The following is a 22905-nucleotide window of genomic DNA, read 5'->3' as shown; positions in this document are numbered from 1 at the left end:
TAAAAGTAGAGATTGTTCTATTTATAGTTTTGTAACCAACTTTAACACTGTAAATATTTTTCATCTTCTTTGAGAACATGATTTTGAGTGACACTATATGAGTGAATGTAATGAGTGTAATTACATTCACCTTAATTTACTTCAACGGATTCCTATAAAAAAAATTTTTTTTTTTATATAGGTGGCAGTTTTTTCATGTTTCGTGCTATTATGATAATGCTTTAATGAATGTTGTTTTACCTAAATAATTGTATGACTATTTTCAAAAGGCAAATACAGGAAACAAATGTTTTGCTGTCTAATTAACTCCAAAAACATTACTTTTAAACAAATTTATTAAATAATACTCATACTCAATTGATAAATTCAGTATCATTCTTGACTTTTTTAAATTTCTCAAAGTTAAGATGGATCTTGATTAGATACATTCTTAATCTATTAATTCTATATTATCTGTAAATTAGATACATTCTTAATAAATTGTGTTGATCTAAAAGCCATCATCAAACAGAAACATTCCCATAAAAATTAAATAAGACTATTCAGTATCACCATTGTTTAACTTTGTTTTGGAGGTTCTGACCAAAGCAGCTGAACAAGAAGGGAAAAAAATAAGATATAAAAATTGGAAAGGCATTGGTGAAAGATTTGTTATCAGCAGATGTGTAGATTTAATGTATACACAGAAACCTAAGCGTCAACTGAAAAACTGACAAGTAAGAGTTTGGTAAGGGTACAAAATTAATAAAGAGAAGTCAGTAACCTTCAGATACATAAACTAAAGCTAAAGTGCACTAGAAGAAAAGACTCCATTTATAATAGCAAGAAAAAAATGGAAATACACAGGAATGAATTTAGTCACTAAGGGACAAAAAAAAAAGACCTTAAGAAATGAAAAAGCATACTATGCTTTCAGATAGGAAAATCCAAGATCATTATATTAGAGCTCCCTAAGGTAAATAGTACATTTAATGAGGTCCTGAGAAGAAATGGCAGCAGAATTTTGGGGGGAGGAGGGAGCAAAGGAGTTGGGATATACAACTGATTCTAAAGTTCCTAGTGAAAAAATCAAGAATAGCCAGGAAAGTTTTGAGAAAGAAGAGTTATGAGGCAGGACTGGCCTTAAAAAAGCAGGTATTAAAACAGTGTGGTACGGGTACATAGTACAACGTTCCATCAGTGGGACAAAATGAAGTGTAAAATAGACCAGAATACATGCAGGTATTTAGTATGTGATAAAGGTATGAAGTAGACTGTTTGCTATCTGGTATTGAGATAACTGGGTAGTTACCTGGAAAAAATTTTTCAATCTGTACCTCAAATTTATAGCTAGATCAAATATTTAAAAGTAATAGAGTAAAACCTGCAATAGCTGGAACCTGTGTAAGGTGGAAACCTGTCAGAGAAGGAAAACGCAAATATTTTTCATTAAAACAAGCAATAGAAAAGTGGCAAGACTGCATCATCCTGTCAAAGGCAGAAAACTTGCAAGATGTGGGAAAACAAGGCAGTCTCATTGAGTTCTGGCTCTCACAGGTTTCACTGTAGAGGAAACTGGCAGAATTTTCTTTATAATCGTAGAAGAAGGGAAGATGGTTTTATATGTCAATTAAAACCCAAAGTACATAAAAGGACTGCATTCCATCAATTTAAATACCCCCAGAAAAACCAAACCCATTGCCATGGAGTTGACTCTGACTCACAGCAACCCTAAAGGACAGAGTAGAACTGCCCTACAAGGTTTCAAAGGAGCGCCTGGTGGATTGAAACTGCTGACTTTTTGGTTAGCAGCCATAGCTCTTAACCACTACAGATAAAGGTCTTCTCTGCTCATCCCAAAACCCCGACCATTTCTCCCAGATATTACTGAAATACTTATACATTTGTATATCTATATAAAAAAGTTACCACAGATTTTTATATAATGTAAACATTTAAAATACCAGCTACTTTATTATTTAACATTTAATTAGCTCACTGAAATCAGTTGCCATCAAGTCAACTCCTACTCGTGGTGTCTCCCCATGTGTCAGAGTAAAATTACTGTGCTCCATAGGATTTTCAATGCCTGATTTTCAGAAGCAGACTGTCAGGCCTTTCTTCTGAGGTGCTCTGGGTGGCCTCAAACCTCACTCTTCCGGTTACCAGCTAAATGTGTTAACTGTTTGTACCACCCCAACCCAAGAACTCCAACAAACTCACTAGTGGGTGGTAACTTTTTGTATACTGCATGTAACAGATTTGAATATTTTTTCATTGCAGTGAGTATATAATGTAATGAAAATAAAGGTATGTGATGATTGCAGTAAGACACAATAAATGCAGATAATATTTAGCAAAATAAAATAATTTTTTTAATTGGTTAGTTACTAGTTGAAGAGTTGCCTCAGTCAAGTTTGGTGACCAAAGCAGGGAGGTGGTGGTTGTAGTCACTGTTGCTGTCTAGTAGGTGAAGGTGAGCTCAGGTGAGCAGGAGTGAGCTGGTGAAGGAATGAGTAAAATGTACAGAAAAATACCAGGCATGAGACTGGATCCTGTTGAGATGGGACCACAACCTATTGTACTTTCTCTCCCCAGGACTCACCTGCAACGTACCCATTTTCGCTGGTTCATACAGGCGTACCTCAGAGATACTACGGATTCAGTTCCAAACCATCAAAATAAAGCGAGTCACATGAGTTTTTTGGTTTCCCAGTGCATATAAAAGTTATGTTGTTAATGCCATCAAATCAATTCCGACTCATAGCGACCCTGTGCATGACAGAACGAAACACTGCCCAATCCAGCACCATCCTTACAGTCATTGTTATAGTTGGCTCATTGTTGCAGCCTCTGTCAGTCCACCTTGTTGAGGGTCTTCCCCTTTTCTGCTGACCCTGTACTTTGTCAAGCATGATGTCCTTCTCCAAGGACTGATAACTCCTGACAAAAGCAGTCTCGCAATCCTTGCTTCTAAGGAGCATTCAGGTTGCAGTTCTTCGAAGACAGACTTGTTCGTTCTTTTGGCAATCCATGGTATATTCAGTATTCTTTGCCAGCACCACAATTCAAAGGTGTTAATTCTTCGGCCTTCCTTATTCATTGTCCAGCTTTCACATGCATATAATGCAATTGAAAATACCATGGCTTGGGTCAGGCGCACCTTAGTCTTCAAGGTGACATCTTTGCTTTTCAACACTTTAAAGAGGTCCTTTGCAGCAGATTCACCCAGTGCAGTGTGTTTTGATTTCTTGACTGCTGCTTCCATGGGTTTTGATTGTGGATCTAAGTAAAATGAAATCCTTGAGAACTTCAATCTTTTTTTTCGTTTATCATGATGTTGCTTATTGGTCCAGTTGGAGGATTTTTGTTTTATGTCGAGGTGCAATCCATACTGAAGGTTGTGGTCTCTGATCTTCATTAATAAGTGCTTCAAGTCCTCTTCACTTCTAGCAAGCAAGATTGTATCATCTGTATAACACAGGTCGTTAATGAGTCTTCCTCCAATCCTGATGCCCCTTTCTTATAGTCCAGCTTCTCGGATCATTTGCTCAGCATACAGATTGAATAGGTATGGTGAAAGGACACAACCCTGACCCACACCTTTCCTGACTTTAAACCAATCAGTATCCCCTTGTTCTGTCCGAACAACGGCTTCTTGATCTATGTAAAGGATCCTTATGAGCACACTTAAGTGTTCTGTAATCCCCATTCTTTGCAATGTTATCCATAACTTTTTATGATCCACACAGTTGAATGCCTTTGCATATTCAATAAAACACAGGTAAACATCCTTCTGGTATTTTCTGCTTTCAGCTAGAATCCATCTGACATCAGCAATGATATCCCTGGTTCCACGTCCTCTTCTAAATCCATCCTGAATTTCTGGCAGTTCCCTGTTGATAAACTGCTGCAGCCGTTTTTGAATCATCTTCAGCAAAATTTTGCTTGCATGTGACATTAATGATATTGTTCTATAATTTCCACATTCAGTTTGATCACCTTTTTTGGGAATAGGCATAAGTATGGATCTCTTCCAGTCAGTTGGCCAGGAAGGTGTCTTATTCCTTAGCATAGACCAGTGAGCACCTCCAGTGCTGCATTCGTTTGTTGAAATATCTCAGTTGATATCCCATCAATTCCTGGAGGCTTGTTTTTTGCCAGCGCTTTCAGAGCAGCTTAGATTTTGTCCTTTAGCAGCATCAGTACCTGATCGTATGTTATTTCTTGAAATCGTTCAACATCGACTAATTCTTCTTGATATAATGACCCTGTGTATTCCTTCCATGTTCTTTTGCTGCTTGTGTTGTTTAATATTTTCCCCCATAGAATCCTTCACTATTGCAACTCGAGGCTTGAATTTTTTCCCCAGGTTCTTTAAGCTTGAGAAACGCCAAGCATATTCTTCCCTTTTGGTTTTCTGTCTCCACCTCTTTGCACATGTCATTATTCTGCTTTGCCTTCTGTAGCTGCCCTTTGAAATCTTCTGCTCAGTTCTTTTACTTAATCAGTTCTTCCTTTTGCTTCAGCTGCTCGACATTCGTGAGCAAGTTTCAGAGTCTCCTCTGACATTCATCTTGGTCTTTTCTTCTTGCCTAACCGCATGGGAGAAAGATGTGGCACTCTGCTTCTGTAAAGATTTACAGCCTTGGAAACCGTATGAGGCAGTTCTCATCTGTCCTAAAGGTTCCCTATGAATCAGAATCAACTCATCAGCAGTAGATACGTCCTAACTTTGGATTCCGCGTCCCATTACTTTACACATCCTCGCATTCCTCTTCCTCTACCTCACAGCTCTTTTTTCCTTTTCATTCCCACTGTACTCTTCTTGCCTAGCCTGGCAAAATCTTCTTTCCCCCAGGGTCTTTTCATCTCCAAGATGTTTTTTCTTTTCACTGTTGGAGGATCCCTTTTATGAAAGTATAGTCTTGAACTTCTCTGTCCCCTATCCTCAAAGCCTTACACCTTGTATTTAAGACTCTAAAATTTGACTCTGACCTCTACTTTATCCCTTTTTTTCTAACCAAATTGATCTGCCTTTTTTCCTTCATATCAGCCATATTACATTGGCCCTTCCTCATGCTGATTCCTCACCTCCACCCTGTGTCTACCCACCAAAATATTACCTATCTTAAGAACGAAAGATGACTCATTTGTAGGGGACTGGTTAAATAAATCATGGCACATTAATAATCATCATCATGATGGAAATTCCAGAACAGTTAATTGTGTTCATGCGGAACCTGTACATAGACCAAGAGGCAGTCTTTGAACAGAACAAGAGGATAATACCGTGTGGTTAAAAATCAGGAAGGATGTGCCTTAGGGTTGTATCCTTTTACCATTCTTAACAATCTGTGCTGAGAAAATAATTCAAGAAGCTGGGCTATATGAAGAAGAACGGGGCATCAAGATCGGAGGAACGCTCATTAACAACCTGCATTATGCAGATGACAGCCTTGCTTGCTGAAAGTAAAGAGGACTTAAAGCACTTACTGATGAAGATCAAAGAGTACAGCCTCCAGTATGGATTACACCTCAACATAAAAAAAAAAACAACAACACTCCTCACAACTGGACCAATAGGCAACATCATGATGAATGGAGAAAATATTGATGTTGTCAAAGATTTCACTTTACTTGGATCCACAATCAGCATCCACAGAAGCAGCAGTCAGGAAATCAAATGACATATTACACTGGGCAAACCTGCTGTAAAAGACCTCTTTAAAGTGTTACGAAGCAAAGATATCACTTTGAGGACTAATGTGTATCTGACCCAAGGCATGGTGTTTTCAATCACCTCGTGTACGTGTGAAAGCGGGACAGTCAATAAGGAAGACCCAAGAAGAATTGATGCCTTTGAGTTACGGTGTTGGTGAAGAATATTGAATATACCAATGGGCTATCAGAAGAACAAACAAACCTGTCTTGGAGACGGTACAGCCAAAATGCTCCTCAGAAGGGAAGATGGCGAAATTTTGTCTCAAGTACTTTGAACATGTTATCAGGAGGGACCAGTCCCTGGAGAAGGACATGCTTGGTAGAGAGTCAGCGAGAAAGAGGAAGACCCTTAATGAGATGGATTGACATAGTGGCTGCAACAGTGGGCCCAAACATAGCATTGATTGTGAGGCTGGTTCAGGACTGGACAGTGTTTTCGTTCGCACGGAGGGTTGTTATGAGCCAGAATTGACTCAGCTGTACCTAACAACAACATGTGCCGGGCACTGTTCTAAAGGTTTAACATGTATTACATCACTTAGTAGTCACTGCAACTGTTAGATAGTATTTTCATTCCCATTTTACAAGTGCGACAGGCACAGAAAGGTTAAGTAACTTTGCCCAAGATTATACAGCTAGGAAGAGGCACAGAGGTCTGCTAAGCAGCTATGTAAAAAATAAAGTTCTCCACGTACAGTTATGGAAGAATCTCTAAGATATATTATTAAGTGGAAAAAAAAAGTACCGAAGAGATTGTATAGTATACTACCATTATATAAAAAAGCTGGGGAGAATATATATTCATATTTGTGTATGCATAAAAGGCCTGTGGATGAAAGGGCTACAGCTACTAGTGTTTATCTGTGGGGAGGGGAAATGAGTGGCTGAAGAGCCAGACTGGGAGAGAAATTCTTCACAGTATACCCCCTTAATACCTTCCAATTTTTTTTAACTGTGTGAATGCATTATGTGTTATTTATTCAAAAAATTAAAGTATCATCTGTCTTTTGAAAGTCAAGTTCGTGTGTCTCCTCTTCCCAGAACATTCACTTACTACCTTAACCAGAATTGGAGTACTTAGAATTGACTCTTTATGTTGCTGTGGCAGTTTCTTTAGGCCATTCGTGAGGCCTTTAACTAAAAGTGTAAGTTCTTTGTAGTCAGAGCCACCATCTGCGTAGTGCTCTGTGACACCCAGAGCAACACGAATAGTGCCTTGTATAAGTAGCTGTTTAAGGGAAAACTAATGTATAAGAAACGGAAATCACATCAGTGTTTGCCTAGGATGGGAGACTAATTTGGATCTGGCATGAAGGAACTTTTGGGGTTGATGGAAATGTTCTGTTTCTTGATTCGGATGGTGGTTACACTAGTTTATACATTTATCAAAACTTGAAAGGGATATATATTTATTGTCTGTAAATTATACCTCAATAAAATTTACTTTTTGGAAAGTAGCTGATATTTCTTAAAATGAGTAATTACTTTGTGTCTAATCTCACCTTTATTAACTTTTCAGTAGTTCTGAAACACAAATGACATCAGGTGGAAAAGGAACTGAAGAGTCATCTTACAAGCCAATTTTTTCCACTCTTCCTGAAGCCAACATTTTAAATGTGGTTAAGGTAAGAGTAAGCTTCTTTGTGCGTCTTTGGCACAGAGCAGAAAGGCTTTAGTTTTCTTGTTAATGTTTTCTTTAAAAATCACTAGTGTCTTACCAGGTAATTTCCAGTCTCTGAAATTTCTTAGGAATCATCTTTGTAATAAAGACTGTTTGTATTTGTTTTTATTTTTTGTTTTAATACTAGGAGTGAAAGGGAACTTCAGGTCAGGATAGTTAAGTAGACCTAGGGATACCTTGATCAAAAATTTTTTTGACTCTAATATATTTTTGAAACCAATACGTTTTAAATAGGATGTGTGAAGAAAAAAATTATTACTTACAATGTAACTTAGTGATCCAGGGGCTTACATCCTTGAAAGTAGAATAGAAGACCTTGACCTACCAAAAATGGAAATGCTACTGAGAATTGGTAACAATGTGACAGCATGTTTAATGGCTGAATCAAATCTATAACACTGAACCCTTAAAAAGAAAATCTTGAAAACGGAGAAAATATTCACCCTATCAACTAATTCAGCTATTAATGATTGTATTTCTTGCCTTCTTTTTCCTGAACATTTGTTACTTTGTTTTTTATAGTTCTTTTTTGCATCTTTTGTCCAAAGCTTTTGTAATTAAAACTCTTCAAGTAAAATATATTTCCTTAAGTTGTTTTGTATGTGCATTTGTGTTAAAGTTCCTAGGCCTGTGTACATCTATACATCCAGATGGTTACCAGGATCGTGAAATAATGTTGCTGATTTTAATGTTGTTTAAAATGAGTTTGGAAAAACAGCTGAAACAGATTCCTCTAGTGGACTTCCAAAGCCTCGTGATAAACCTGATGAAGAACATCAGAGATTGGAGCACAAAGGTAATGTTACTTAAAGATTCAGTATTGGTTTTACGTATAGCATCACAATTTGATTTTCTTAGTGCGTGGAGAATTAATACTGTTTCTAAACTCAGCTAAGATCTTTGGCAGATGAAAAATGAACTGAGGAAAGGAGTCTGTTTGGAACTGTTATTATTTAAATTTCTAACTGAATTTTTTCTAAAACTGCAGCTGTTCATTCATGAAAAACATGTTGTGCCAGAGATATGGCTGTGAAAAAGACGCAGTCCTTGCCCTCGTGGAGCTTTCATCCTAGTCAGAGGGTTAGATAATAAACAAGTAAATGCATATTATAATACCATCTCAGGTTGTAATAAATGCTATGCAGAAAAATAAAGCAGGACATGGCCTAAATAGTGGAATGGCAGAGCTGCTATGCTATTCCGGATGAAGCAGTCAGAGAAGGCCTTTCTGAAGTGACTTTTGAGCAGAGACCTAAGCGAAATGATGGAGTAAGTCATACGTACGTCATTCATACAGGCAGTCTCCAGCCTACGAACGAGATCGGTTCCTAACTGTGTCTTTTAAGTCTTTAAGTCGAACCGGTAGGTAAGTCAGAACAGGGCATACAGTTCTTAATTTAGCCTGACTTCAGTGCAAGAAAATACTTGAAGCCTTTTCAGTAATTTAAAAGCTTTACGTGCATATTGTCAGATCATCTAACAAGGCTAAAACAATTTACAGTTTAATCAAGCAAACTAAGACAATATTAATATTGTTTTATCCCATATCCACACCAGCATTATATTTTAGAGCATTTTATAATTTTCTTAGGCTTAATCATTGTTATATGGATTTTCATTTTGTTGTTAACTAGTAAATTTCCCTTTGCCCAAGTGTGTTAGTAATGTGGATTTTCTGTTTGTATATTGTCTTTATATCGTTCATACTTTATTGTCAGTTTGTAAGAACCGCTGTTTATTCCTCAAATGAAAAAAAAGAAAGCTTCATGTGCAGTAAGTGAAGGTGATCGTGTTGAGGAATTTGTTGCGAGTAGGGGTTGTAGGGGTTAGTTCATTCGTTTCAAATTGAGGGCGAATTTATGTAACACTAAAGGACAAGTATGAGTGGTCCCTAAGTCGGACATTCATAACTGCCTGTATAACGAGAATTTAAGTTGAACTTTTGTAGTCATATTGAGAGTAAATATGTATAATTTTTTAAGCCTTTTTTAAAATCGTATTTTTCAACCGTTTTTGGTGGATAATTTCAAACATGCAAGAGTAGAGAAAAGAATGTAATGAATCACAGAGTTGCAGCATGTCTGTCTTGACTCATCTGTTACCCCCACTCCGTACTTGAACCTTCAGGATTATTTTGAAGTAAAGTTGTTAGTCTTTTCTTTTTTTAATACTGAAATAGTGAGGCTCCCTAAAGTACAAGAAATCCCAGATCAGGAACATACATGATCTTGTGCAACTCTTATTGTGTAGATCAGGAAACTGATATTTGTATTTAGATCACTTTATTCTTCTAAGATGGACTGTGTAAATATATCTAGATATAATATAGCACAAAATATGAAGCCAAATGAAATCCTGGTTTGTCTTTTTTAGAGTTTAAGATAAAATGGAATCAGTGTACTACATACATTTCAGCAGGATCTAGACTTCATGATATTGAGAAAAATGAGTGCTTTTTTTTCTTATAGTACTGAGGATTAGAAGAAGGGATGTGGATGATCTGTTAAATGTTTGATGCCACTGACCTGTTTGAAAAGAAGCCTTGCTCTTTGTTTTTTTTCAGGTGCCTGAACTCTGTCTAGCCATAAATAAGCTCTCCAGTCATCCCCACAACCTTCTGTGGTTGGTACAGCTGGTTCCTAACTGGACATCACGTGGAAGGTATTGAAAAGTGAGAATTAAGCATTAAAAAATTTTATGAGGTTTACATTAATGAAATGCTTTGGGGGCTTTTATCTTCAGTCGTTGTTCCTTGAATGTTAAATCAGGGTCTTTTTTTCGTATTCAGTTGTGGGAAAAGGCATTGATAGCCTGATTTTGAAGTTTAACTTTGGTCACTGTGTAATAATCTTGATTTTTTTTAATTTTAGCTTATCTGTTAATATAGATGATCATGAAATAAATGAATTAGCATGCTTTTGCTTTAGTAAAAAGAAATTCTAGGAATAAAATAGATTTTTTCTATCAGTAAATCAACAGGGTCAGAGATAAAGGCTCTTAACAAAGCCCGAGGTTCAGGAACTCTTCTAACTAGATACAGAAATTTTACATGAAATATGTTCTGTTCTGTTAAAGCTTGTACATTTTTGTACGGTCTTCTGGAAACATCGGCTGTATTTCCAATTAAAGAACTAGAAGAACTGTTCTTGGCAGTATTAAAATACATTTTAAATACTTCTTAATTCTGATTCCAGGCAGCTGAGACAGTGCCTCAGTCTAGTGATTATTTCAGAGCTTTTGGATGAGAAACATGAAGATATCCTTAATGTCAGTAATCTGCAGGTATAAATGCATTTTTGTTTTCTTTTAATAAATGAGAAGGGGTAGTGAAGTGTAGGGAAAATGGGTGGGCCTTAAGTCAAAAGTCCTAGGGTTAGATTTCAACTCTCAAGCATGATACTATTCATGTAATCTTCAGTATGGTACTTAACTTTTTATCTGGAACTAAAGATCATGTCATACCCTTTACCACATAGGATGGTTGCAGACCATCAAATGAATTAAGTGTACAATAATTGCTGGGAAAATCATAATGAGCTATATAAATATAAGGTGACATTATTTATTGAATTGGTTTAATTCATCAAATTTAATTTTATCCCAAGATTAGAAATTGCAGAACTATTGTACATTAATTACGTCGATTTTTAAATTTTTTTATATGAGCATATCTGGAAAGCTTAGTACAAACATTGACAGCACTCATGGGGTTACTCTCAGGTGGATATGAAAATTCATCATAGAATCTGATCTGGATGTCCCTGTGTTGTTCTTGTTTCAACTGCAGTTCAGTACAAGGTAGTCTACTAGGCCCTAGGGATAATAACATGAATTAGATACAAACTGTGGTTGAAAAAAATAAGCCAACCATTGTGGTATAGTGTAGTAAGAATTACAGTAATAGGAGTTTGCACAAGGCGCTCTAGAGACAGAGTGATGGGGACAGCTGGTTATTGCTTTAATAGAGCTGAGGTAGATTTGAATCTAAATTTATGAGGATTACTCTGAGGTATAGGGTTATTAGCAAATAGCTCTCAATTCTTTGAGTAATACTTCCACCAAGAAAGAACCAGGGGGCAGAAAAGAAGAGATCCAGGGGTAGAATTTCTACCACCACCTCCTAGTTATTGTTTGTCCTGTTATCTTTTCCTTTTTTTCCCATGTAGAATAGAATTACCTGAATAATTGACCTTCAGACTCAATAATTGATACTCAGATTACACAATCCAAGCTGAGATTTTTTCTTTTTCCCCAACCTCTTGCTCAGATTGCAGTGACTTTTACCCAGCAGGGAGATTCGATTTTGCTGACTTTCAAATAATTTTATAAAGGAAACATTTTCTGTGATTTCTGTTATAATGCCGTTTTGTCTGCTCCTCGAGCTTTTACCCTAAATCAGAAGTCCTAAATTTTTAACTTAAAATCCCTTTAACCAACTGAGGACTCATAAATAAAAGGGAAGTGGATATTATTGGACTCTAGGAAAGCTAAGGAAACCCTGGTGGCGTAGTGGTTAAGTGCAGCTGCTAACCAAAGGGTTGGCAGTTCGAATCCGCCAGGCGCTTCTAGGAAACTACGGGGCAATTCTACTCTGTCGTATAGGGTCACTGTGAGTCGGAATCGACTTGACCGCACTGGGTTTGGTTTTTTTGTTTTTTTAGGAAAGCTAAAGGGGCAGAATTAGGGGAGGTAAAATGAACAGAGGACACACTGGAAAAAGTAGCCTAAAAAAGAGCAACTAACAACTGTGTTGGTTAGCATTGCTTAGTGTCTCTCTTTCTTTTGATAGATATCAGTTCTGCATCATTATCTTGTACAAATGAAGCCTTCTCATTTGCTAAAGAAAATGGTCTTGAAGAAAAGGGCCGAACAACCAGATGACACCATTGATGAGGGTCTTCATTTGGAACTTGAAAAACAGGTATCCAGGGCTGGAAGATCTCACATATGAGCACAACTGATGCTAACTTTCTTACCATAAACTGATAGTATAGGCATTTCTGATTTAAAGACTAGTACATTGTAGCAAACGTGATTATAATTGAATGATGCTTTTTATTTATTGACATTATGGAACTCTGAAATAAACTGAGAGTTGAGAATTCAGGTAAAGGATAGTTGTTAGTAATTTAATACTGGGAGTATGATTTTGTAGCCCTAGGCAATGAGATGGTAAAAAAGAATGTGCTTGATGCAGAAGTCAGAAAGCCTAGGTTAAATGCTTGGCTTTTCCCTGCTTACCAGCTGAGTTCACTGTGGCAAATCTCTTATCCTCCCTGGACAGCTTTCCTAACTTGTAAACTGGGGATGACATCTATGCTAGCTATAAAAGATTTCCTGTGACCTCTGTTGTAATGCCGTTTGGTCTCCTCCTTAAGCTTTTACCCTGAATTTGGGAGTTAATTTTATTCATTTCTCTAACAGGCCTATTACCTGACCTACGTTCTTCTTCATTTAGTCGGTGAAGTTAGTTGCTCTCATTCTTTCTCTTCTGGACAGCGGGTAGGTAATTTTTAGTGTGGTTTTTTCTTTTCTTTTTTTATAGGCATCATTATTTTAATGGAATGAACGAACGTCTTTTATAGAGGAGAAAACTTGAAAAAAGTTAACTTTGGATTTGATGTAGAATTCCCGGTATACACTGGAAAAAGGGGAGTAATGATAGCCTTGCAACCATATCATATTGACAGATTATTTGTCGGCAAATGTTAGTTCTATTTGTTCGTGTGGAACTTAACCATCATAACTTGGCAACAAGGTAATATAGTCATAAAATACCTAGGTCACCAAATACTGAATGGGCCAACTCTTAGCTGGTTTCTTCCTATCTCTTCTCCCACCCCACTCTTTTTTTTTCCTTTAGAAGTAACATTTGCCTTCAAAGTTAAATGGATGGTAAGTGAGGCTACTTCAAAAATGCATTGTCTCCCCATAATAAAATTTTCGTTTTGAATTATCCTCCTCTTGCCATACTGCCATGATCCATACTCCTGGAGAAAGCTCTTGTTTAATTTCTCTTGTTTCAAATTAGAGCTTTTCCAAACCCATTTTAAAACTTAGTGTCTCCCAGGCGTGCTAGAAAAGGTGCAAGACTGGTTCATGTGCTTTTACATGTTTGCTTTTCTGATTGGAACCTAATGTAGTCATCCATTTGTAATGTTCATGTACGGTCATTATACTTGTTATTATTTTTTTTTTTTTTCTGGTTAAAAAGTAACCAATGATTATTGTTTAAAATTTCAATTATAAAACCATACAAGGTAGAAAGTGGAAGACTGCTATAACCTAGTGTCCTCAAATTTCTCCAGAATTTATGCATATCCTAATATAATTGTTTTTATAAAAAGAGTCATACTATTCATATTATTTGTAATGTCTTTGTTTTTTTATTTGAAGATATTACCACTTATAATTAATAACAGTAGTAGTTAAAACCTTTATTGATGAACATTACATTTTTTTTGCAATTATACACAGTGCCAACTAACATGAGTATGTGTGTTCATACATCTCTGCCCACTTATGCAAGCATCTCTAAGTTAAATTCCTAGAGAATTCTAGAACTGCTAGGTCAACGGTTATACATACTTCAAATTTTAATCATTTTAAAATAGCTGTTACCACATTTCCCTCCTCAAAAGTATCCGTTTACATTCTTTCCAACTAAGAGAGTGACTGTTGTACTATATACTTCTGAAGCTTAAGACACTTAATTTTTTAGGAACTCAGTATGATCTTCTATTAATAAAGGCTTGTTTTGTTCTCAGACAAAAAATAAGTTACCTGTAATTTGACTATTCTGGTAGAGAATGTGTTAAAGGAAGGACACTTCAGATTTCTGGGTACTTCATCACCCAGCCTGAGCTATAAGGTTAATTTCCATTGATATGCCTTAGTACATAGCAAGGCAACTTTTATTTTTTTGGTATATTTTCTAAATTAGCCAACAATAAACCATAATAGTCTTACTGTCTTGGCAGTTATAATTATCTGATGTAATTGTTATTATGTTGGGTGATTAACATCAGAAATTGCTAACTAGGGGTTATAGATTTTTAAATGGTTGTTAGCTATTCTGACTGCATAATCTCTTTGTTCATTTTTAATACTTCAGAGTAGTTTTCATCCTTTTGTTTGTTTTACACAGAAACACTTAGTGCGACTCTGTGGGACTTTGGAAAAGCATGTTAAATGTGATATTAGGGAAGACCCAAAACGTTTTTATAGAACTAAGGTAAGTGTTTTTTCTTACGCATTGTTAGGATAGGTTTTGTTTGTTTGTTTAACCTTAATTACATTATATTTGAAGCAGGGAACCATTTTAAGTCTCTCAGAAAAAAATCAACATGTAAGTTTAGATATGAGTTTCTTCTTTAATAATGGAGATCAACTTCAGCTAAGTGCTTCTAGCTAGACTGAAAGTGAAAGGAAAAATCGCAAAGGCAAATGCATTTTTGATTTTACTATACTTTCTGTTCTGAAATTCCTGACACTCAGGGAAAAAAAATCATTCTTCCAGTACAAGTGAACCTTGTTAACTTTCCCATTCTACGAATTAAGACCTTTACAGTTAAGTTAGCTTCAACGATTAAAACATTGTTTAAATAAAAGTTGGAGATTGTTTTACTATGATGAAGATCACTGATGGTTACCAGGACTGGCACGTCTAGCCATTTGTAAGTTGGAGCCAAACTTCTTTGAACACTCACTGAGTAATATGGTTTCTCTTCTCCTGTGGAGACCTTGCCCACATTACTCCTTGAACTGGAAAACCACTTACTTCCAGAGTTCAGGTCATGTTTATCACCAAGCTTGAATTTAGTGATCCTGATGTTACCCTGTATTCCCAATAAAGGGTGAAAATAGAAAAAAAAGAAATTGTGTAAATGTATAAGCTGTGAAGCAGTGATTATAAAAATTTATGATGGTTGAAAACTTTTGTTCATAGAGAAAAAAAAAATAGGTTAGCTGTTACTCTTTGAATATTCCACTAGAGAGTGTGTGTTAAAGGTAGGACTCTTAAAATTTCTGGGCACTACATCACCCATTCTGAGCTTTAGGTTGGAAATGATTGAGCAGAAGCTTGCTGAACTTTTTCCCCTAAAGTTTCAGTATATTCAGAGACAGTGGAAAAGCTGAATATAATGTGTATGCAGTGGAAAAGCAAGTTTGGTATTAATAAAATGATTTGACCAAAAAACTTCTCAGGATTTTTTTTACTCCCTAGTCATCTTTTAGCTTTTGTAATGTAAAGCAGGTCTTTTTTGCCTCTTGTGTTTGGATAGTCACTGAATGTAAAGTTTCAGCTTTGTAACCTTACATCTTACATTAATTAGCTGGTAAAAGCTAGTCACTTGAACAACGCCTATGTGAATTCAATATCTGTATTTTAGTAAATTTAAGTTAAATACAAAAATGAGCAACTAATGAAGTAATATCAGATTGCAGATACTAAAATACACTTTGGAGGGATAGCTCTTTGCCTCAGAATGGAAACCAGTGTTTTAGAAGCACATTGTTTTGAACATTGACTGGAGTTACTGGCCCATAGAACTTGGTGGTAGTGGCTGCTGTTGATGGACATGCTAAAAGGGGACCACCCAAGGTTTCTCTTTCTTATAGCCAGATCCAGGCACTGGTTGGTGCCAGAGCTTCTCTTAATGTAGACTGGAGAGTGACACGGTGGTCCGGTGGTCCGTGGAAATTGCTTAGGGAATGGTCCTGCTGAAATAGATGAGTTGCATGCCTCTCCAAAAGCCTCTTGTAGAAAAAAGTAGCAGTTGTTTTGGAGAAACTGAATCTGCTGAACTCTAAATGAAGGAAGAAAGTAAGAGCTTGCTATTCACTTTTTAAACTTAAAACAGCTATAAAATTCCTGACATGAAAAAATGTTTAAAACATTTTTTTCAAGCAGCTATTTTCAAGAGCTATGTTGAGAATTTCTACAGTGGTAAGAAAGTTGGAATTCTACATGGAAACTTAGTAACCTCCAAATATATTCCAAATATTTAAAGAGGAAATACATCCTTGGCAGAAACCTAGAGAGCTATAACAATGAAATGTAGAACCTGTGGTACTGTAGAGATGAACAGATGACAAGCATTTTTTGTGACCTTGAGTCCTTTAAACGGAAGCTGGGAGGAAAGCAAGGAACACCCAAAGCCTTGGGACCTGTGACACAAACCACCGCACCCTTCTCTGTCTGGATTTTCAAGCCAACAAGTTGAAAACTTCCTTGAAGTCAGGGAATATGTTTTTTTGGATGACTTTTAGAAACTGCTGGGAAAACACAGTCCTCAGCATTTGGTATTTTAGATTATAGCAATGAAGGAAAATTTTATTAATTACAACAATTTGAAGTCCACTCCACAAAATGAGTGGTTTATCTTTCTTGACAAAAATCCCATTGAGTTGTTGGATGTGGCTTGTCAATTTATCAAGCATTAAATTGATTTTAGGTGAGGATGTTTTTTGATTTGATCTTTCTTCCCCTTTTTGACGTTTTTAAGGTGAAAGACTTGGTTGCCAGGATACATGGAAAATGGCAAGAAATAATCCAGAACTGCCAGCCTACTCAGGTGTCATTTTATTAAATAGTTTTATTCTCATTTTTGCTAAATGGTACTTCCTCTAAGTGTTTGAAATAAAATACAACAGAGCACTTGTTTCTAAGTGTCTTCACATAAAGGGAAAACTCCAGTATAATACATGCAAATACATGGTTTGTATGTTTTTTTAGTTTTTGTTTACTTTATATTAATTTATTTCTGGAGGCGATTAGAGCTCATTTTTAAAATGTTACATTGCGTCAAATGAGAGTTAAGAGGAACTTTTTTTTTTTAACAGCTTTATTGAGATAGAATTCATATACCATACATTTTACCCATTTAAGGTGTACAAATGGTTTTTAGTATATTCACAGTTCTATAACCATTGCAGTGTAACTTTAGAACATTTCTGTCACCCCATAAAGAAACCCTGACAACCACTAATCTACTTTCTGCCTCTATGGATTTGCTTATTCTGGGCATTTCATATAAATAGAATCATACACTGTGTGGCCTTTTGTGACTGACTTTTTTCACTTAGCATAATGTTTTCAAGGGTCACCTGTGGTGTAGCATGTATGTCCTTTTTATTGCTGAATAATATTCCATCGTATGGATATCCATTCAGTACATGGTAGACTTTTGAAGTGCTTCCACTTTTTGGCTATTATGAATATTTGTGTAGAAGTTCTTGTATGGACGTATATTTTGCAGTGAAAATACTTGGGTAAATATGAAATGAAAACATCTTGGGTATATACCTAAGAATGGAATTGCTAGGTCATGTGGTAAACATTTTGAGGAACTGCCAAACTGTTTTCCAAAGTGGCTGCATTATTGCAGTAATGCATTGAGGGTTCGAACTCCTTCACATTCTTGGCAACACCTGTTACTGTCTCTTTTTTATTATAGCCATACTAGTGGGTGTGAGAAGTAATGTATTGAGGGTTCGAACTCCTTCACATTCTTGGCAACACCTGTTACTGTCTCTTTTTTATTATAGCCATACTAGTGGGTGTGAGAAGCCCTGCTGGTGTAGTGCGTTAGAGCTTGGCTGCTAACCAAAAAGTCGGCAGTTCGAATCCACTAGCTGCTCCTTCGAAACCCTGTGGGGCAGGTCTGCTCTGCCCTATAGGGTCACTATGAGTCGGAATCAACTCTACATCAACAGGTTTAATGGGTTAGTGGATGTGAAACGTAGTCTCATTGTATTTTTAATTTACATTTTCCTAATGGCTAATGGGTTGAGCATCTTTTCATGTGCTTATTAACAATTTCTGTAGCTTCTCTGAAGAACCGTCTTACAGAGTCTTTGCCCATTTTTTAATTTAGTTGTTCATCTTTTTATTATTGAGTTGTAAGAGTTCTCAATATGTTCTGGATATAAGTCCTTTATATCTAATGATATATCCCTTATTAGATACACGTTTTACCAATTCCATTCTTTGGGTTGTATTTTCACTATTTTGATGGTATATGTAGCACAAAAGTTCGTAATTTTGATAAAGTCCAGTTTGTCTAAACTTTTCGTTTTATCATTTGTGCTTTTGGTGACATCTAAAAAGCCATTGCCTAAAAGGAGCATTTTTTACACCTGCTATTAAGTTTGCCCTCCTGTTTCTATACAAACTAACTGATGTAGGATTGTCTAAAATAATGATTCTCAAATTTTAATATACATAGGAATCAACACTTGTTAAGTGCCATAGACCCCATGTGAGTGAGTAGAACTACCCCATAGATTGGCTCAGCTGTAATCTTTACAGGAGCAGATTGGTGGGTCTTTCTCCCATGGAGGTATGGAGCTGGTGGGTGTGTTCAAACTGCCAGCCTTTCGGTTAGCAGCCAAGCACTTAACCTTTGCACCACTAGGGCTCCTTAGGAATCACCTAGTAACTTGTTAAAATGCAATTCTGATTTCAGTAGGTCAGGGGTAGAACCTAAATATTTGGCATTTCTAATAGGTTCTCAGATCCATGACAATGCTGCTAGTCCATGGACCACACTTTGAGTAGGAAGGATCTAGAGATTGCTTATATCTTATATAAACATAACAGGAACACTGAAGATTAACTGGGAAAAGCAGTCTTGCTGTTTTATAGCATTTTGACTCTCTGGCTCTTGATGTTCTTTGTAAGATATGCATGTCCTTTTCGAGATATCTTTGAGAAATCATGAGCTGTATTGTTTTAGTTTCTAGCCTCAGCAGACTTTAAGCTGGCCATTTTTGATGTGGCATTAAAACAGAAAAGAATTTAATAGAAAACTGTATTAATCAGCTTAACATTTTACTTAATCTCCTTAAATGTGACCCTCCAAGTGTGTGTGGTGGGAGAAAAACATCCTGTACTTTAGGTTTTACTTGTTTCTTATTGTTAGACCACAGAATGAGAAACTTCAGTCTGATTACCATAAATTTTCAGAGAAATGTATAATATAAAAATTTTATTACTTTAATTATCAAAGCCCAGTGTCTAATGATTAGTAGTTTTGTAAGGATTAATTCATAATCTGATTAAAATTTCCTTCATTTTGGTTTTATTTATTTTTTCCTTTTCTAGGGGCAGCTTCATGACTTTTGGGTACCAGATTCTTAAGAGGAGTTGTAGCAGCACAAATGTGAACCAAGAGAAATTGAACAAGAGCTTTTCCTAGAGGGGTAGAAAGGTTTACTACAGAATCCAGTGGAATCCTGAGAAAATATACTGCAAGTGTGCCACTTGACTATCTAGTACGAAGCTGGTAACGACAGAATTGCCATTTCTGAAGTGGATATGAAACATCATCTGCTTAATTGTTAAAGCAACTGGCCTTTCAAAGGAACAGAGTCCTGTGAAGGGAGGGGTGGAGCACAACAGCTAATCTAACCTGCCCCTCTTGTTGTAAGCAATTATCTTTTCTTGAATAGTGTTTATGGTCCTTGGATAATCACAGGAAATATGTAAGAAAAGGGTTTGGACCAACCTGAGGGACTGAATGTGGAAACCAACACTAAGTTCCAGTTGAGTTTAATTTTCCCTCTTGGTTATTTTAGAGCAAAGGGGAAGCTTAGAACTGAGTTTAGTAACAAAAGGCATAAATATCTTCTGTGTTATAAACCACAGGGAGATTTTAATTCATGCATTTTTCTTCACTATTCAAGATTATAAATCCGTTAGCTTTTTAAAATACATTTAAAGAATTGAGAAACAGAAGTTTGGTGTATTGTCAGATCCCCTTAAGGGGGGAAGAGGTTAAGTTATAAAGTAGTGGCTGTTTTTATGCCAAAACATTCACATGCAGTTTGTTTTGGATTTCTTTTAGGTGCATATATTTTTTTAAATACTAATTAAATCTTAGAATCCTGGTTAAATCTTAGCATTTTGGCTTTTGGTAGCCATGTTACAGAAATCTGTATCGTTAAAGATCTGGACAAGTTTTCAAACACCTTGTTTTCATGAGTACATGACCTTGGCAGAGATCTGGATGGTGTTTATTTTGTGTGCGTGTGCGTGTGTGTTGTGTGGATGTGTGTAAGGGAGAGAAAGCACGTATACAAGCACATGTGTGCTTGTATTTTGAAGTTGTTGCACTTGAAAACCACAGCTGCTCTAAATTCTTAAACACTGGAAAGCCATCCTTTGGTTTAAATGGTGGAGGGTTAGGTGGAGGGTTAGTAGAAGCGCACGTGCTGGTCTTAGTCCAAGGGCCCTTTGAAGCCTTTGGAAGTGACATACCCTTACTAACTAACTGAAAAATTCTTTTAAAGACTGAGTGTCCCTTTTAGGAGGGTTTGTTTCCTGAAAGCGAATGTCAGCTTTTTTTTTTTCTGTTTTTTAATTTTAACTTGGGTGACGTTGCTCTCCTGAGCACCCTCATGTCCCCAGTTGTCGGGGGAAAGATGGGGAAGGGACCTGAACTTGATGTTTATGATTTGAGGGGGGAGAAAATAAATTTCAAAAAATGACCTTCTACCTCTAAGTTGAGGCTTAGAAGTAAAAAGCATCCTATCTTAAATTTATCATTTAAAATTGCCTAGTAACTTTTGAGCCCATGTGAAGCATTGAGCAGTTAGAAATCTTATGGAGAAGGCTTAAATAAATCCAGTTCCCAAGAACCCTGGCCAGATGAGGCTCCAAGAGTCAGACCAACAAAAGTTTTATTCTGTGTTGTGTTTACTGGTAAGAATATTATCTTGATGCTACCTCTCAAGGGTATTATTACAAAATGCCACTTATGGTTAAAGAGATAGATACAAAGAGTTATGTTTGACAGAAGCTTGAAACTCTAGCATCTATCTGCCCAACAATAGGGGCTTTCACCTGTAATTTATACTTTGTAGATACATTATTTGTGTGTAATTTTATAAGTGTTCATATTTTTCTCATTTTGCATTGTGTAAAGTGTACAAAATCTCAAAGTATAAAATACTGCTTATATTGCTTGTAATTACAGCGTGTAAATATTTTCTAATCGTGTACATTGATGGGGGACAAGTGGGTCATTCAGGTTTTTTTTTCTTTAAGTGACCCTTTTATATTGCAGCTTCAACAAGGTATCTGCCCATCAAATTTAAAATCACTTTGATAAACATTTTTATTTAACAGTTCCAATAAAAATAATCTATTTTTAATTGACTTTCTCCGTTAGAGAAAAATACTTCATCTGTTTCTTTAAAGTAAATGGCCAAACGTCTGTTTGTGCCCTTATATCTATGACTCTGGTAGATGTCTTCAGTCTCCAGGTCACAGTCCAGTCAGTATTTGCATTTGGGTTCTCATAAAAATTTGATGATTCTCTTTTAGCATAAGTAGTAGCCCATGAATTTTCTCCCAAATCAAGTATTTTGCCTTCTCCCTCTTGAGTCCCCACGCTTTGTCTCCCTCCTGCTTCTCTCGCCCAGTGAATGGGTTGGTAGTGAGGGAGAAGATGTTCATTGCACAGAAAATGTCAGGCCACTTTTGGGACTTGGCAAACAAAGCTTGCACTGAGTGGTGGTGTGTTTGGCAACATTAGACTGTGCCAGAAATCACCTTATTTGGTTTCTGGATAAGTACATCAAACTTATTACCCTTATTGCAAGCCGAAAATTAAGGTACTTGTGTTTATGCTTTTGTGTGTAACTGTTTGCCTTTTCTAAACTTCTTTTCTTGTTATCTGGAAATATAATTATATCGGTTATATCATGTTATGTGAAGAGGCTCTCTATGGACAAAACGCATTTATGTAGCAGTAACAGCATTTGTACATTTTCTGTCTATCTCCTGATGGCAGTGGTGCCTTTGTCACCTTTCAGAAGGTTGGCATTTTGTCTTTGTTTTGAAGTGCAAGTAGTAGCTTACTTTTGACTTCACAAAATCTCCCCAAATGTAAAAGATAGAATATGGCGTCATCCAGGCTCATTTGGACCATTTGCATTAGTATTTCTGTCAAAACAAGTACAGTTGGTGGGGACCGGCCAGTAATAAAATGTGAAGTCTTTAAGCCAAGAGTATTTTTAAATTAAAAAAAATTTAAGAGGTGACCCATTAACAAGTGATGACTGAGTTGGAGAACTAGGGGAGGACTCTCCTGGTTTGTCTCTAAGGAGACAAGAGTTGGGTGCAGGTGGCTGGACCAGTGGAACAGTTGGCATGATCTGGGGTGGTTATTGCTTACTCATGACGAGTGTTGGTGCACCTCAGCGTCTGTGCATTTGTTTCCCTGGGCAGCCCTGTTAGCCAGTTCATCCACCAGCTCCGAGACAGGCAGCTTACAGGAAAATGCACATTTCCTCTTTCTTTTTTTTTTAAGATTTTATACTACATCTGTTTAAAGTCCTATGAATGTATGTGCGTGTTATTAAAACTGCTTTTTCTCAGTTTGAAAGTGTTTGGTAATATTTGTCTGGGAGTGGGGATGGTTAAGTAACTGCAATGCCCTGTTTCTTCTCCTGTCCCCCATCCCCTGATTTTTTAGAACTAATTTCTTCCTTTTTTCCTCTTGCTTTGGATC

General features: G+C 36.5%; 1 protein-coding gene across 7 annotated transcripts in view; it reads left to right on the top strand.

Annotated features, from left to right (window-relative positions):
- The window catches only part of SLF2 (SMC5-SMC6 complex localization factor 2), a 45814-nt gene extending 23035 nt beyond the window's left edge, over window positions 1-22779 (top strand). For 3 of the 7 annotated variants that reach the window (XM_010589062.3, XM_023546814.2, XM_010589061.3), the window contains 9 exons: window positions 7223-7328; window positions 8004-8180; window positions 9948-10045; window positions 10579-10666; window positions 12174-12305; window positions 12809-12886; window positions 14532-14618; window positions 16894-16962; window positions 19494-22779. In XM_010589062.3, coding sequence (XP_010587364.2) covers window positions 7223-7328; window positions 8004-8180; window positions 9948-10045; window positions 10579-10666; window positions 12174-12305; window positions 12809-12886; window positions 14532-14618; window positions 16894-16962; window positions 19494-19529 — 871 coding nt within the window. In that variant the 3' untranslated portion in view covers window positions 19530-22779. Of the gene's footprint in view, window positions 1-7222; window positions 7329-8003; window positions 8181-9947; window positions 10056-10578; window positions 10667-12173; window positions 12306-12808; window positions 12887-12929; window positions 13143-14531; window positions 14619-16893; window positions 16963-19493 lie in introns of those variants that run through there. The other 4 variants (XM_003409173.4, XR_002785451.2, XM_010589063.3 and 1 more) reach the window with 4 other exon arrangements.
- Window positions 22780-22905: the final 126 nt, after the last annotated feature.

Source organism: Loxodonta africana, chromosome 16 (genome assembly GCF_030014295.1).
Source record: "Loxodonta africana isolate mLoxAfr1 chromosome 16, mLoxAfr1.hap2, whole genome shotgun sequence".
In the NCBI taxonomy this organism is placed as follows: Eukaryota; Metazoa; Chordata; class Mammalia; order Proboscidea; family Elephantidae; genus Loxodonta; species Loxodonta africana.
This window is presented reverse-complemented; position numbering and strand designations above follow the sequence as displayed.